Source organism: Penicillium griseofulvum (genome assembly GCF_001561935.1).
Source record: "Penicillium griseofulvum strain PG3 chromosome Unknown contig_79, whole genome shotgun sequence".
Classification (NCBI taxonomy): Eukaryota; Fungi; Ascomycota; class Eurotiomycetes; order Eurotiales; family Aspergillaceae; genus Penicillium; species Penicillium griseofulvum.
The window spans coordinates 1,724,092-1,740,422 of NW_024467420.1; the positions used below are offsets into that span (position 1 = coordinate 1,724,092).

Here is a 16,331-nt window from a genome sequence, read left to right on the forward strand (position 1 = left end):
ACCTCCTCGTTTCTTGAGAGGCTGCTATTTTTCTTAATTGTCCTTTTTGGGACTTCTTCTTATAATGGCCATGAAACGAAAGGCCTCAGTGGAGGGGCTTATAACCCCCAAGCGACACCAGAAGCAGAATGTCCTGGACAATTCTGGTAAGTTTACGTCCTCGGATAGTATCCGATAAAGTGATCCAATTGTTTACAATTCTACAGACATGATATATGAGGAGACTCACTCCGATGCCGAGTACTCGGCTCCGGGTACTCCAAGCGTAATGAGTGAAGACATGGACGGCTCCCCGGCGACACCATTCTCGGCTACCTCTTCCCGACAGAGATACCCATCCGAGCTCAAGACCCTATGTTGCACGTTCGAGGGTTGCGATAAGGCATTCAATCGTCCTGCTAGACTCCAGGAGCATATCCGATCACACAACAATGAAAGAATCTTTAAGTGTGAGTTTGAGGGCTGCGACAAGACATTCTTACGCCCTACCCATCTTCAACACCATGTCAAGAGTGCCCATACAGGTGTTCGAGACTATGTTTGCGACTACCCTGGGTGTGAAAAGAGCTTTGTGAATGGGGCACGACTTCGCCGTCATGTCGCTACCCACGATGGACATGACAAGTACCGCTGTACAGAGTACCCACCTTGCAACGAGACATTCCGGAAACACTCGACACTGCAAAAACATATTACGGTTGTGCATTTGGGCGAAAAGCCTTTCCCATGTCCCTACGTGGATCCAACCACCAACGAGAAATGCAAGATGGCTTTTGACAAAGCTGGTAATTTACGGACCCACCAGAGCAGAGTCCATTCCGAGAAGCGATTTACTTGTGCAGAATGTGCCGAAAAGATGGAAACCAAATCATCAGATATGGGCGACGACAATGCAAGCCAGGATGTATCGTTCCCCTCGTATGCCAGTTTACAAAGCCACATTCGGATTGTTCACCCTCCCAAATGCCCCGAGTGTCCATTAGTCTGCTCCACAGCACGGGGACTACGGCGCCACCTCGAGATTGCCCATGGCAACGTCACTCTCGAAGAACGAAAGATATTCCCCTGCACAGTCCCCGGCTGCGGACGCAGCTTCACCAAGCAAGGCAACTTGACTGTTCATGTCCGCACCGTGCACGACGGCGAAAAACGGTTCGTCTGCGGCGAGACAGATCTCTCAACCTCCAAGAAAGTAGACGGATGGGACGGTGTCGGCTGCGGCAAGCGCTACGGCAACAAGTTGACACTCGAAGATCACATCCGCACTGCACACCTGGGACTCCCGAATGCCAGGAAACGACGCCAAGAAAAGCTGAGCAAAAAGCCGGCACAGAATACCGTTTCCACTCTTTCCGCGCTCACGGGCCAAGGCTACGCCGAGGAAACAGGACGCCAGATCGCTTGCTTTTTCGCCGAGTCGTGCCCACACCGTTTCCATCGCAACTACGATTTGTGGGTACACATGACTACTAAACATCACTGCAATGAGGACGAGGTGCAAAACCTCTTCATGCAGCGCGCATTGCTTACCGATGAATCCGGCCCTGGGGGTAACTCCAATTCACTGGGTATCTATGGTCTTGGATATGATCAGGATGGCCAGTTCTACCACCAACAATCATACACAGCCGGAGATCACTCGTCAGATATTGCTTTTGGGTCACAGTCGAACGATTCGTCCTATCTCCCTACGCAGCCAGGATTGGATTCTGATTATTTGATGCATGATTTTCCAGCGAGTGCAGCCGGCGACATTGATTCTATGATACCCAGCCATAACCAGATGGCATTGGTTGACCCTGTTGATGGTTACCATGCGATGGAACAGTAAATTTGGGCATTTCACGATGTTACGATGATCTAGCGTTCTCGATTCGTATATACGGGCTTCTTTTTCAGTCTTGATATACATATAGCCTATTGGCTTGGGCATGTATGTTTCACTTGCAAATCTAATGTGATCATCTACCTAACCTTTTATTAAACATAACATCCCTGTAGACCAGTTCCTGCATCTTATAAGCTTATTTCTTCTGAACATGGCCAGCTGAAAATAACCCAGGTAGTGGACTTGACTTAGCTGGGATGTCTTGAACTACTAAGTATTACATGTTATGAAGTCTGTGCATATTGATAGCTTCCTTCTAGCTCTTAATGAAACTTTGCATGATGCTAGTATCTCCCACTCACTGGGAATTTACGTAATGCGCATTAGTCGGTCAATTTCTACCTACGGTGGAGAGAGAGAGAGACTGAAAGAGGACTTGCTTGGTTTCACCATAAGGGCTACTCATCCTGAACACCACGTAAAGGTGCAAGTCTTGCTCAGGTGCTGCACACAGGACCCGTGCAGCTGGGTTGGGGGAAACGGACAACAGGAAGAGGGGGAATGTGGTTGAGGGTGGTTGAGGGTAGGTGAAAGGTCGAAGGTTGTTGAAGGTCGAAGGTTGTTGTCGAATGTCGAAATTTGTCCAAAGTCCAAAGCCCAAAGTCCACGGTATAAGGTTGTCGAAAGTCAAAGGTCCAAGGTCCGAGGACCAAGGAAGGGTTGGCTTTAGCTCCCACTTTCCAATGGAGAACCTAGGGAAGTACAGTCTGTATCCGCAGAGGCACGTAGGGGCTGTTCTGCGGCAGAGGCACGCAGGGCTGGCTACGGCATGCTTCGTGCCATTAGGCAGGACCGAAGTCCCAGTCTAGTTTCAGACTAACCTAGGCCGCAGCAGAGGTTCCATGGTGTCCTCAGGTCCTCTCACCAGACACAGGCCCACAACGTGGTGTCACATTATGAGCCCCGAGCCAAGCCCCGAGTTTTACGAGAGGGACGAAGAAGGAAGAAGAAGAGAATAAGAAGAAAAGTGGGAGGGGGCAGGTATTTATACCCTGGCGATTTGGGGGGTGACAACCTAAAAGGGAAGGCACGAGATAACCTAAAAGGGAAGGCACCACCCACCCGATTGCACAGGGAAACCCCTACACAGACTACAGACTCATCCGAGGGCCAGCCACCCATCCTCATGCTCCCAAACCCACAGCCCCTTCTTCATCATATCAGCCAACCCCACAGAATCCGTCTAGCAGGGTCTTGGAAAAGGGGAAACCTGGGACATGCGGCCGCGTGAAACGGAAGGAAACCGTTACTGCAGTGCCTGTGCACCCGCCAGACGTTAATGAGTGGGGTTCGGAAGCAAACGACTACGAATCTGTTAGTGAAGCCAGTTTGGTCGCATCCTCGGGACAAGAATCGGAAGAGGACGCTCACCAAAATCCTCAACAAGGCTCAATTCGATCACTACGTCCCTTCGCGGTTGTCATTCCACCGCCGCCAAGAGATAATTGTGAGCATACAACTACACAGAACTAATAGAAACAACACAATCGTATTCCTCATTACTACATAGTTAGTAAGGAGCTGCCCAGAAGGGGCCAAATCAAAAGAAAGATGCTCAGAACGAAGATACGGAGGCACGCTGTCACCCTCACAAATCATCAACCTTTGGTCCATTTCATTCCTGTATACACTGTGAAAACTGCATATTTCGTATGATTTTTTTAACTTAATCCAAGCTGTTTGACAAAGCTTGCAACTTGCTCTTTCGCCAGGGCCTTTGTGAAACCATCCGCCGTATTCATCTTGGTATCAACTCGGCGCATGCTAATGTGTCCTCGCGCAACTGCATCCTTCACGAATAAGTAGCTTAGCGTTAGCCATCTGCTGGTGGATTTGTCTCCTTTCGTAGACAATAACAACTGAAAATGTATGTTATCCGTGTTGTAGATCGTGGTAGGGTCAGGCATCGGGAGATCGAACGAGCCAGCAACCTTTGCTAGCCATGGCGCATGCATATCGGTGGTCTTTTCCCTTTTGTGAGAGGAAATGGTAGGTTTCTTTGGGACTGGCACGATAATGAAATCGTCAAATCTAGTGATGAAAGAGATGAACTCGTCGATTCGAGCATGTAGCGTTCGGGATCACTAGGGGAACACTCTGGTAAGTTGTCGGGCTCTGCAGGCTTAGAGTATACCTCACAAGTTTGGGGAACGATGTCACGGGACGGATGGACTGCTAGGAAGCCGCGGGTAAGAGCTAGTCACTGGCTGATCCGTACCAGTACGAGCATGATTTAGTCGTCGTAGTGCCCGAGACCGGGGCTGCATGCGAGCTCGACACCTACTTGGTTCGAGATCAGGACTGCTGTTGATTGACAATTCTCTGGTGGTAGGAATCCAAGGCCTCGGGCGGCATCCTGATCGTTGTTGATGATGTATTGTTTTGCGGTCAGTACTTTTCTGTCGTACTTATCTTCGATCGAGGACCAGCGCATAGTTCCTTTGCAAGTTTCTAGGCGATATTCCCTCGGCTCTTTTATTTTCTTTTGCTTGTGCAAACAGCAGGTTTGATATCAGCATTCCATTAGTACATATTCACTTATATAGGCTATATAACTGCATTTCAAGCCCATTATGAGCCAAAATATAACTCCTTCATCATGTAGCCAATCATACCAAGGATTTTACTGAAATGAGCCAGGGCTTTAACCTGGCTCCCTTTATATTTACTAAATTGGTATCCATAATCGTCATGAGGCAGCCTGAATCCAGGCAAATAGTTAACTAGTTTGACTCCTGATTCCTACTATCTCAGTTCATATTTACTGCCTGCTCATGCCAAGAACCTGACCGACGGATTTGTTCAGATCGTCCCTGAACACATGTCTCGTCGACGACATAGACTTGCTCAGAATTGATATCCCGTCATATGGGGGTGTGGTAGAGTGTTTCCCCCCTGTTGGGAGGGTGCGTAGGACACGTGCCCTAAAGTCCGTCCATGGAGCCAAAGGTCCAATGTAATAGATGCGGTGGATTACAAAGGATGTAGTGGTGTTGTTCTAGTACAAGGTTGGGAGAGGACTGCTGAGTATGTCACGCGAGTATACCCGCGGCATGTGATTGCTCGTTTGACATGATTGCAAATAACCGCGCCGCTGAGAACTCGGGATGGTTCGCCCATGCCTTTGATTTCGATTTCGCCTCTCACTTGCTGGAAAACCTGGGCCGCTTCTTCATCGGTAGGAGCTGCTGCCATGAAATCATCGACATCAACAGGCAGAAACCACGCTGCGTCGCCCTCTCCCTTCATGTGCATGCATGGGTTGTCAAGCGTGTATAAACCGATTCTGTTCAGCCTCGGGTCGAGTTCTTCATTTCCATAAGGCTGTGGAATTTCAAAGATAGCTATTCCGAGGATTTCCAGTCCACGTTTGGGCTATCCGGCTGGACGGACAGGACATAGACAAGCTTGTCTGGAGAACCGGCAGGATTCACCTTATGGTTGTAGTCGGCGCTGAGTTGTAATGGCCAGTCCCAAGCTTATGACTTTAACCAGGCCCTCTATATATCAAAGGTTATACTTGGAAAAGTCCATTTCACAAGGCCATTTCCCGCCTTTTTTCGCTGTCGGCTGTCAAACTGATAGAAAATATAAATAGAATGATATCTGAGAAGCCCACTGACAAGGCCACTATGTTGAGAATATATAGAGAGAGATCTGCGTTGTGGAATCTATAAAGGGACGGGGTACTTATATCCCTGTAAATCTAGCAAACAAACAAGCAAACAGCAGAGTTGATATCCCACACTATGTTGTAAAACCCCCACTGAAAATACATCGCAAGGCCGCTTATGTGGCTATTATTATGGACCCCTAGAAAGAAGCATGTAGAAATGCAACTCACTAAATAGCACCGAGTTTTATAGAGATACTCGTAATATAACCTTTGATACAACCTTATTTCCCTAACAGGCATAGATGATGATGCCAACCGTGGAACCCCCACAGATTCAAGGTCCTAGCGGGAGGAAAAAGATCAAAAAGAATCATATAGATCCCAGCCACATGGATCTACATCTTTTTCTTAAAAAAAGAACCTATGACGCGTTGGGATCTTCATGGGGCCATGCTGATCCTATGCAGGGAAATTTGATCTTCAAGATTGCGACCGGTGTATATAATACCTAGTCAGAATACGGAGTACCCGTAGACGGGGGAGTACTCCGTACTCCCGTAGTTCACACTAGCCATAAATGCAAAGTGAACTTGGCATACCATTGGATTGTTCCAAGGTTATCTGAGCAAAAAGTGTGGCTGAGTTAGCCTAATGCAGGAGTGGAAAGGCCCGTGTGAAGGCTCATGAACGCCGTTGGGTGGGGTAATGAGAGACAAAGATTATTCTGATACCATATTACTCCGTACCAGGTACGGAATAGAATTTATTAAAATATATAGATAAAACAGGGTTCCCCAGCGGTGAAGAGAACGCGTTATCGGTGGATCCATCGAGAGACAACGTGTGAGAATGAGAGAGTGTGATAGTCAGATTGAAGGTGGCAATGGAACTGCAGAATGCCAAGTTAGGTCATTTCCATGTTGGGCTTAATGCCATTTTTAGATACAGTGATCTTGGCGGTTATAGAATTAAGGGGGTCAGAAAAAAAAAGGAGGATCTTATAATATATACTACTCCGTGTCAATATAAGACATTAAGACTATATTTACCCATAACGCATTAACTAGTCTACTTATAGTCCGGGTTGTCTCTCCACCGACGATCCAAGACAAGTGAGAAAAGGAAAAAAAAAAAAAATTCAGTTCAAAGGAAAAAGGAAAATGGCTTGGCTTCGGCCTTTTAACTGTCACACGAGATATAACAATATTTATTTTCTTATATTATAATTCGGTGTAGCGTGAGGTGGAATGTCCACAGGTGTTTAGTCGCCTCCGATGCCAAATGACCCACGGTAGTTCCTCTTCCTCTTCTATCTTTATCTCATATTATTCCTTCTTCCAATCCTCTCCCTTTCCCTCTTTTATCTCTGAAAATTAAAAGCGTTAATCCTGGCGATTAGCGAAGACATTTCCAAGCTTATAACGTCATCTTTTCTTGGCAGAGAAGCTCCGATTTCCCTACTCCGTACACTCCGTCCAACCGATCATTCGTTTCATTCTTATTCTTCCAGGTTCACCTTTGTGTTGCTTTTATGGATTGATCTTTCTCGCCAAACCCCGGGTCCAGGCACAGTCGCTATTTGACAGTCTCTCGTTCAGCGCAATCGACCTGCCTCTGACAGTTTCCTTTTAAATCCCACCACGTCCCAGTCTCTCTTCCTACTTTCGACACGTTTCACAGTAACTTAGTGAAGGGTGATACCTAAAAGTCAACTGAGGTTTCTATCCGCTGGTACTATCACGTTCCGACGTCATGGGTCGTTCGCGTGGTAAGTTTGATCTTCCCCGGGAATGTCGGGAATTGCACTAGAGCCCGTTATTGACTATCCCTTGCGTTCTATTAGTCCGCTCGTTTATATCCAGCTTTGGGGGGTCAAGGAACAATGGTTCAAATAAAGAAAGCAGAAAGTCGTCGAGCAACGTTACGCCAGTGGCCAACGTGACTCCGTCCGATACACCCCAGTGGCAAACCACTCCGCCCGATACACCATCTCCTCCGACCGAATTATCCCCTGTAAGCTCCGGGCCAAGAGGTGGAACTAGCTCGCGACCGGCATCCATGATTGTCTCACGAAACCCGCCTCTCATGCAGCAGGCGGGCGATACCCCGCCGGAATTGTCGCCAATATTTTCATTCCTCAACATCCACACAAATAAGGTCTATCATGAAGGTTACTTTTTGAAACTGAATGATCTGGATTCTCGTAAGTGATCACCCCGCCATGCGGGGAAATGTAGACTAACACGTGGCAGACGGACGGCCTTGTGGTGATCGGCAATGGGTGGAATGCTACGCACAGCTGGTCGGAACTGTTCTTTCACTATGGGATGGCGCTGCGCTGGACGCAGCAGGTGGTGAAGAGGTCCCGGCGACCTTTATCAATTTGGCCGATGCGTCTATTAAGATGGTAAGCATATCTCTTCTAGAATTGTCAGGCATACGCTCATCAGTTACTTGCAGCTTGAGACTCTTCCGATCCAAAATGGAGCTACAGCACCATTGAAGAACGTACTCAGCGTTTCGTCCGCGGGCAAGAATCGTTACCTCTTGCATTTCAATTCTTTCAACTCACTGACCCAATGGACTGCGGCAATTCGTCTCTCCATGTTCGAACACACATCTTTGTATGAAGCTTACACCGGTTCATTGATCGCAGCGAAAGGAAGAACTCTCAACGGAATCAACTCCATCCTAGCACCCACCAAGTTCAAGTACGAAGATTGGGCGCGTGTGCGATTTGGAGCAGGGACTCCGTGGAGACGATGCTGGTTTGTGATCAACCCTCCAGACGAAAAAGAGCTGCAAAAAGCGCGGAAAGTATTGAAGAAATCGGCATATGACCGCTTGTCAATTCCAGTTACCGGAAACATCAAGTTTTACGAGACAAAGAAGACCAAAAAGGCGATTCCCATTGCAACAGTTACTCAGGTTTACTCGGCATATGCGATTTATCCACAATCCAAGGCTCTAATTGATGCATCCACCCTAGTAAAGTTAGAAGGACGGATTACCACTCACGCGCCTGAGTCTTCCTCGGAGGGTCTTGTTTTTATTATGCCTGAGCCGCATGCTGCGATTTCTGGATTTGAGATGATGCTGCGCTTCCTTTTCCCGACATTCGACGCTTTCAATCTCTACGGCCGCCCTACTCGCCTGGTGGCAGACACTAATCACATCAAGAGCATCATGTTTGCCTTCCCTAAGGAGCGACGCTACGGCTATCTTGATATACTGGACATTGCCAGTCTTCTTCAAACCCCGGGAAGCCAAGAATGGAGCGAAGCTCAGTGGAGAAAACAGCTTAAAGAGGCAACACAGCGTCGAATTTCATCTGGCAGGAGCAGAACCAATAGTGTCAACAGCGTAAGACCTCGTTATCGCTCGATGTCTGGTCGAAACAGCGATGTCCCTATGGACTCTGCTCGCCGCCAGTTCGCTGGTCTTGAGAACAAGGCTGAATTTAGTAATTCTACTGAGGCTATTATTCATGAGGTTCCCCAAGGTGAGGGCTCCCCCATTGTGTATCACAACCGCGGGATTTCCGATACCACGGGCTTCAATGCTGGCTCTCGGCTAGGCAATGGACCTCTGGATGAGAGCTCACCTGACTCATCTTCTCATGATCTGGTGCACCGTGGTGTTCCGGCGGTCGCTCCTATCGCTGAGAGTACCAGCTCCGAAAGCGACCCAAATCTCGACCATTTCAATGGCCCGCCAGTCGGCGAGCAGCTTCCTCCACGCACACCACCGGCTCCTGTTGCGAACCCACCTGGATTTTCGCATGGACCTAAAGAGATGCCTACCAACCGGCCAGAGGCTTCTTCTGAACAGAGGCTGGCAAGCAACCGGATGTCTCACGGAACACTTTCCCAACTCACATCAGTCGGAACGATGGGGCTGGGCGCGGCAGCTGCCGGAGCTGCATGGAAAAGCCACCAGGCACAGGCTACGAACAACCAACTACCCCAGAACAAGAGCTTGGATAGTGCCTACACCCCCGGCCCTGTTGCGTCCACAAACTCTCTTGCAACTTCATCAAGTGACGAGGGCCTCGGTCTTGCATTCCCGGCTCGACCTCCCCAAGTTCCGGAACATCGCCCGAACACACCTAGTACTACCAGCAGCCCAAAGCGGTTTTCTCCCCAGCAGTCTTCCCCTCAACGGATGCAAATTGACGCCAACAAATCCGTGCGACGCAAGCCACTTCCCCGGCAAACCCTTTTTGGAGCAGAGCCACCCTCACCGAGCGAACCGAGCTACGATGATCTTCGCCATACCCTTGATGAAGACGCGCTGAATAAAATTGCTCCTCACCTTCCGTCCCCAGTCTCATCCACTGGAAAAAGAAACGGAAACGAGGATGAGAGCATTTATGATGATGCATCGACGGTTTCGCCCGACTATGCTAGCACCCACGGTTCTGTCTACAGCAAGAAATCCGTCGCGTCCACCAAACCCAGAATGGGTGTCATGAAGACCGTGGGAGTGCCAGCAGCCCAAGATTTTGTCATTGGCGATGCTCGTTATGCTGTGGATAAAGCCCCGACCTCGAATCCTGATATTCCCACGGTAGACTTCGGTCCAACTATGACCTATATGCCTACCACCGGGCGCCCAACCACATCAGACACCTTGAAGAAGTCAATGCATCAACGCAATGATTCGTCGGGAACCAAATTCTCGGTCCCTACTCAAGCAATCGATCAGGCCCGGCCTTCCAGCCGGGATGAATTTCGACGAAGCGTGCTGTGGCAGCCTGGCATGGCTTTCGGTCGCCCTGTCACTCCAGGTGGAGGCCTCACCCCGGAGCAGTTCGTGCAGCAACGGGCGGCACCTAGCCCCCCGATGCAGGTCCACAATCGCACCCCTTCCAATCCCATGTCAGTGCAACGCCCGGTATCTGGCGACTGGACACAATATGCCCGTCCCAATTCGCCCATGAACACTCAGCGGGATCCCAACTATCGACCTTCGTCTCGCGGTGCGCAGAGTATGCTTAGACACAACGATGCTCCAACCAATCTTTCCGCTCGTGAGCAGGAGCATGTTGCCCGCATGACTGGCTCTTCATTCTTCAACTTGTCAAATGACAACCGGAAACCACAGGCGCCAGTAAACCCTATGGGTCTTGTCTCTCACATCGATGCGCGGGAGCGCGAGAAGCGAGACATGAGGGAAGGCATGTCGAACCAGGCGGTTCAGCAGGCCATTGCGCACCGTCAGCAACACATGATGCAGCAACCTATGATGCACCCGCAACAGTACGCGCCTCAACAGTTCTCCCCACCATTCGCGCCTCAGCAGATGCATCCCCAACAGGCTGGCTCTGTGTATCCCTCTCAACATATCCGCCAAGAGTCCATGTATAACATTCCGACTGCCAGCCATACATGGGATGCCCTAAACCAGACGATCCGGCCCGACGAACCCCGTCGATCGTCCTGGTACGGACAGCTTTCGCAGGCTCCTCAAACACCCCCTAGCTACCAACAAAGCCAGCCTTACGGTCATGAACAAAGGTACTACAGCTATGCTAAATAGACTGGTTCCTTCTCCCCTCGGGTCTGACTTTTGTCTCCCATCCATCATTTTGTCCACTACCTCGACTTTCCTTTCAGTCCTTCCAATCCTCATTCCTTGCATATCATTAGCAGTATTTTTTATTTTGTTCAACCCGCCATTCCTGCATACCTAGCAATCTCCGCACCTTCCAAACCGTTCCTCTTGCACGCAGTCCTTCTTGCACTCGTCCACATCGCTCATTATCGTTTCTTTATCTTTCACTTTTTTTGCATCACGCATCCAACCGGAGTTCCAGATGGGCGTGGTGGGGTCGTCCCTGATTTTCCATGCGAGCCGCTTATCTATCATTATATTGGGGTTCTTGTCTTTTATTCTCTTTTTTATCAACATGTTTGTTTTAACATGTAAACCAGACTCATGAAAATATGTGCCTGTATGTACGCGGTATAGATTGACCATGGATATCCAACCAGGCGATTATTATTTGTCCTTTGCACGTCATGTGCTTCCTTAAGAATCTCCTATCAGTAGGAATGATACCTACATCATAGGCAGTTGCACTCAAAGAAGATATGTATGAGTACAACGTCGGATGCAACAGATGGTCGTCGGAAGAGAGTTGAAAACATTGAACATCATAAAGCTCCGATAACTATATACGACGTAGTACTACGCTGTAAAACCTATATTCTGAACTCAGAAGATGATCCATGATCTCAAGCTTGAAGAGTCACGATGTATACTACGATCGGAATATAGTATGTTATACTCGAGTACATAATTGCCGTATGCAAATCCAAATTTGGACATCCCGGGCTTCATACATAGTTATACAATAATAGCAAGTCGATCACAACTTTGATCGGCCAATCGGGAACAAGTACGACAAGACGTATCTGTAGTACATTGTATGATCTATAATATAACCGAGCTTCCTTTATTGGGCTAAAAGTTATGCTTAGTCTCCGCCACGTCTCAGTAGGATGCAGTGTGGTGTGACGTACCCCCCCTGCACCTTCTCGGATATGCCGAGACTTTCATGAATATCACATACAATGCATAATTTGTATCTTAATATGATTGAACGTAAGAGGCGGGAGGATTTGACGCTTGACGTCGTGTGGATTGAAATGATGTCATTGGGGTTTTACCCGTGAACCAATGGAGACGAACAGGTTTTCCCCGGATTTCAGTTGATATCATTGGAGATTTTTACTTCAAGGTTGTATGATTGTGTACATTTCTATACTGTTGTAATTGAACATGGTCTCTATCTCGGTATATAAGAGGTCCGTCGTTGCTTGACAGGTTCATACCCAGCCCGATAACTACTCTTCTGCATGCAGAGCCACCCTATTCTTTATTCCCTCTACCATTGTGACCCGATATACTACACAATTTAGACCTTAATCGATACAGCCTTCCATATGGCTGTCCCAATGGACTCTCCAGTTCCCGAGAAGTCAAACGCATCAAGCTTTAAGGATGAAGCCAGCCCACAAGCAAATAAAATCAAAACAGAACGGGGTCTCGACACCCATGCCGAATATGCCTCCAACTCCGATGCCACAAGCGACGATAAACCTAGATTACGTACCGGTGGTAAACCCGAGCTAACAGAAGACGACTGCTACGAAAAGCTCGGCTTCTGCTTCCCAGTATGGAAGAAATGGATGATTCTCAGCGTCATCTTTGTGGTTCAGATGTCCATGAACTTCAACACAGGCGTCTATGCTAACGCTGTCCCCGGTCTAACCGAAGAATTCCACATCAGCGAACAAGCCGCGCGAGTCGGACAGTGCGTGTTTCTAGTTGCATACGCATTCGGATGTGAGCTCTGGGCACCATGGAGCGAGGAATTCGGCCGCTGGCCCATAATGCAGCTCTCTCTATTCCTTGTGAACATCTGGCAAATTCCTTGCGCCCTCGCACCAAACTACGGCACGATCGTCGTATGCCGTATTCTCGGCGGTCTCAGTTCCGCCGGAGGCTCAGTAACACTCGGCATGACAGCCGATATGTGGGAAGCCGACGACCAAGGCTACGCAGTCGCCTTTGTAGTCCTCTCTTCAGTGGGCGGGTCAACGGTCGGACCATTCTTCGGCGGTATGATCGGCGAATGGCTCTCATGGCAATGGGTATTCTGGATCCAACTGATCGCCGGAGCCGTAACGCAAATCCTGCACTTCTTCATCGTACCAGAAACCCGCACGACGATCCTAATCGACCGCGAAGCAAAACGCCGTCGCAAGAACGGAGAAGACGTCTGGGGTCCGAACGAACTCAAAACACCACGTCTAGATCTCCACGACGTACTCCGAATCTGGATCCGCCCGTTCGAGATGTTCCTCCGCGAGCCAATCGTCCTCTTCCTCTCCCTCCTCTCCGGTTTCTCCGACGCCCTAATCTTCGTCTTCACCGAGTCCTTCGCTCTAGTGTTTGAACAATGGTCCTTCAGCACCCTAGCCGTTGGTCTAACCTTCGCCTCAATCCTCATCGGCTACGTAATAGCATATATTATCTTCCTACCGGATATCCACAGACAAATCCAAACACGACGCAAATCAGGCCCAGCAAGTCGTCTCGCAGAGCGTCGTCTCCTCCTCCTCCTTTTCATTGCACCACTCGAACCAATCGGTCTCCTCGGCTTCGCATGGACATCAACAGGTCCACCAATTCCTTGGATCGCACCGTGCATCTTCGCATGTCTGATTGCAATGGCAAACTTCGCAATCTACATGGCAACCATTGACTACATGGTTGCGGCATACGGACCATACTCTGCCTCTGCGACGGGTGGTAATGGCTTCGCGAGAGACTTCCTCGCTGGTATTGCGACTATGTACTCCACCCCCATGTACCAGAATATGGGGGGCAAGTACCATCTCCAGTGGGCGAGTACCTTGCTAGGCTGTGTGGGGTTCTTGGTCTTGATCCCTATTTATGTGTTCTACTGGAAGGGTCCGGAGATTAGGGCGAAGAGTAAATTCGCGCAGCAGCTTGCTGCTGATCGCGATAGGAATACTGAGAGTAGGAGGACTAGTCGGGCGAGGGCTTCGGTTGTGGCTTAGTTGTGCTTCGAGTTGATGTATTATACCCTTTTGTATAAATATATTTGTGAGGTTGCTACCTTGGGTTGATGTACCTAGGTATGTATATATGTATGATTTATGACAATGATTCAAGTTTCAATTTACGTCGTGGCCTTTCAGATGGGCTATTAGCTAGCTAGTTCTGCTTCTTTTGAAAAGTATATGACACCCCAAAGAAAACATAGCGTTATTATATCGAGAGAACCTTTGCATTTCCTATAACTGCAACTGGTAATAGGAGCTGATCTTAGCCTTGGAAATTTATATACTTCCGAAAGGGGAAGGTGGATCCATGCCACGTGCTAGTGGGTATCAACCCGTCAAACCCTCAATATACAAACAATTCGATCAAGTCCTAGCTGCAAATGTATCTAATCAGAAAGATCCAATTTTGTTGATAGATGAATAGTTACATCTTAGTCCAAAATAGCGCAATGGCAAAACATTTATAAAGGTATCTCAAAAACGCCACAAGTGCCAGCTTCCCTCGCCTCTCTGCACCAAAAAGCATCTACACCATGCTAGAATAGACCATCCCATGCAAAGAGATGTTCTGTAAATGCTAAATCCTATCTCATCCTACTAGATATTAGCATCTAGTTTGAATGCAGCTTCTTGACGCGCATAGCGCCTTCATATAGACCACGGTCCAAAGCAGCAGCGACAGTCAGAGTACCACCAATGATAGCACAGATGCCAGTGAGGAAGTTAGTGAAAGTCTTCGGACGAGCCTCACGATTGATAACCTTCATAGGGGAGATATCGTAGTTGAAGAAGACGCCTGGAATACCGCCACCGGCATGCACGCGCTCCTTGTGGCCCTCGGCAGCATCGTTTCCACCAGAAAGAGGACGCTTGTGCGAGGTGACCGAGTACTGGTGAGCCTCAATACTACCTTGAGCACCGTAGGCGAGACCGTGGGAGCCAAGAGGAGCCTTGTCGTAGACATTATGGATGGCGGACGAGAACTGAGGATCCCAGCCCAGAGGTAAGTAGGATGTCGAGACAACTTTGACGAAGTACATGAAGTTAAAGGCGGCTTCGTCAGTTTCCTGCTTGGTATCGTCAAGTGGATTGGTGTGGTGGTGGTCAGTCCAACCCCAGCGGCCTGCAAGCTCGGTGGGAAGCTGGGGCCCGAAGCGCAGCTCGTGGACGTAGTGGGACATTGTGTGCTGTTCCCCGGGGCTCGCGTTAGGCACAATGTAGGCGTCTAGGTCATGGACGTGCATGTTGCCAGCGGTGAAACTGCGGCCTGGTGCAATGTGGAAATTGCCCACCACCTTGTTGACCTTTAGCACACCCTCGATCCGACATCCCTCGCGGCGCTGCTCGGCGAGTTTCTCGGCGTATCCTTCACGTTTGCACTGCTCGATGTTGCTGCCATCGCCGAAGGCCCATTGTTTCAGGGCGTAGGCTTCGCGCACTTCTTCACAAGTAGTACAGCATCCCGGCTTGATGACATTGGGGGGAGGCGTTGCTCCACCACATTCACCGCAGTAGTCGGGAGCCAGATGCTTCGCAGCTTCTGATGGGGAGTGTCTGGAAGGGACGGTAATGAGATTGTGATCACGATGTAAGGGATTTCAGGTGGAAGGACTGGCACTTACAAGTCCAAAGATTGCACATCAATCACCTTGCCGCCTTCAGCGTGTGGGCCCAGGCGGACTTTGTTCACGCCATGGGCAACGCCAACCTGCTGCTCACCAGAGACATCCATCACATCCAAGGTCAAGAGCTCACATGGCAGCCGAGGGAAGGTCATGTTCAAGTGGATCTCCATTCGCTCTCCTGCGAAAAATCAAGTCGTCAGCAACCTTGCCCTATGCATTTATCTCTGCAGGTCCATCGTGGGTCCGATCAAGTCTAGGCTTCATTCATACCTCGCGATTTATCGACGACAAGCTCCGGTAGCACCACAACTCGTCGGTAGTCGGCCCATTCACCCCATACTAGCCACATGACAATCAAAAGCGAAGCGATTGTAATGACACCTCCGGAGTTCGTGCGAATGCGGGCATCTTCAACGGTCTTGGCGAAGGCGTCTAGCCTCGTGAATCGCGACTTTGCGGGCATCTCGCCGGTCAATTGACGACCATACGGTGAAGCGCAAAGGCTAGGCGAGGGTTCGTGGACAGCGGTAGTATTTCAAAAGCCTGCAAAATAGAGAACGCGAATATGTTAGCCAGGTGGTCAATGGATGCGTAAGCTCAAT

General features: G+C 49.2%; 4 protein-coding genes across 4 annotated transcripts; 3 read left to right on the forward strand and 1 right to left on the reverse strand.

Moving 5' to 3' along the window:
• Positions 1-64: 64 nt before the first annotated feature.
• Positions 65-1,831, forward strand: PGRI_005500 (C2H2-type zinc finger protein; the record flags this gene model as incomplete). The annotated part of the gene is made up of 2 exons (XM_040788263.1): positions 65-146; positions 207-1,831. 2 exons carry the CDS (start codon positions 65-67, stop codon positions 1,829-1,831), a joined length of 1,707 nt encoding a protein of 568 aa, XP_040652035.1.
• A 5,425-nt stretch (positions 1,832-7,256) lies between these two features.
• Positions 7,257-11,045, forward strand: PGRI_005510 (uncharacterized protein; the record flags this gene model as incomplete). Its single annotated transcript, XM_040788264.1, has 4 exons — positions 7,257-7,272; positions 7,348-7,707; positions 7,757-7,911; positions 7,965-11,045. The coding sequence occupies 4 exons, from the start codon at positions 7,257-7,259 to the stop codon at positions 11,043-11,045; spliced, it is 3,612 nt and encodes a 1,203-aa protein (XP_040652036.1).
• Positions 11,046-12,454: 1,409 nt separating this feature from the next.
• On the forward strand, positions 12,455-14,098 carry PGRI_005520 (Major facilitator superfamily domain, general substrate transporter; the record flags this gene model as incomplete). Its single annotated transcript, XM_040788265.1, has 1 exon — positions 12,455-14,098. The coding sequence occupies one exon, from the start codon at positions 12,455-12,457 to the stop codon at positions 14,096-14,098; it is 1,644 nt and encodes a 547-aa protein (XP_040652037.1).
• A 617-nt stretch (positions 14,099-14,715) lies between these two features.
• Positions 14,716-16,192, reverse strand: PGRI_005530 (retrograde cargo receptor ERV46; the record flags this gene model as incomplete). The annotated part of the gene is made up of 3 exons (XM_040788266.1): positions 14,716-15,658; positions 15,727-15,907; positions 16,000-16,192. 3 exons carry the CDS (start codon positions 16,190-16,192, stop codon positions 14,716-14,718), a joined length of 1,317 nt encoding a protein of 438 aa, XP_040652038.1.
• Between the last annotated feature and the right edge of the window lie 139 nt (positions 16,193-16,331).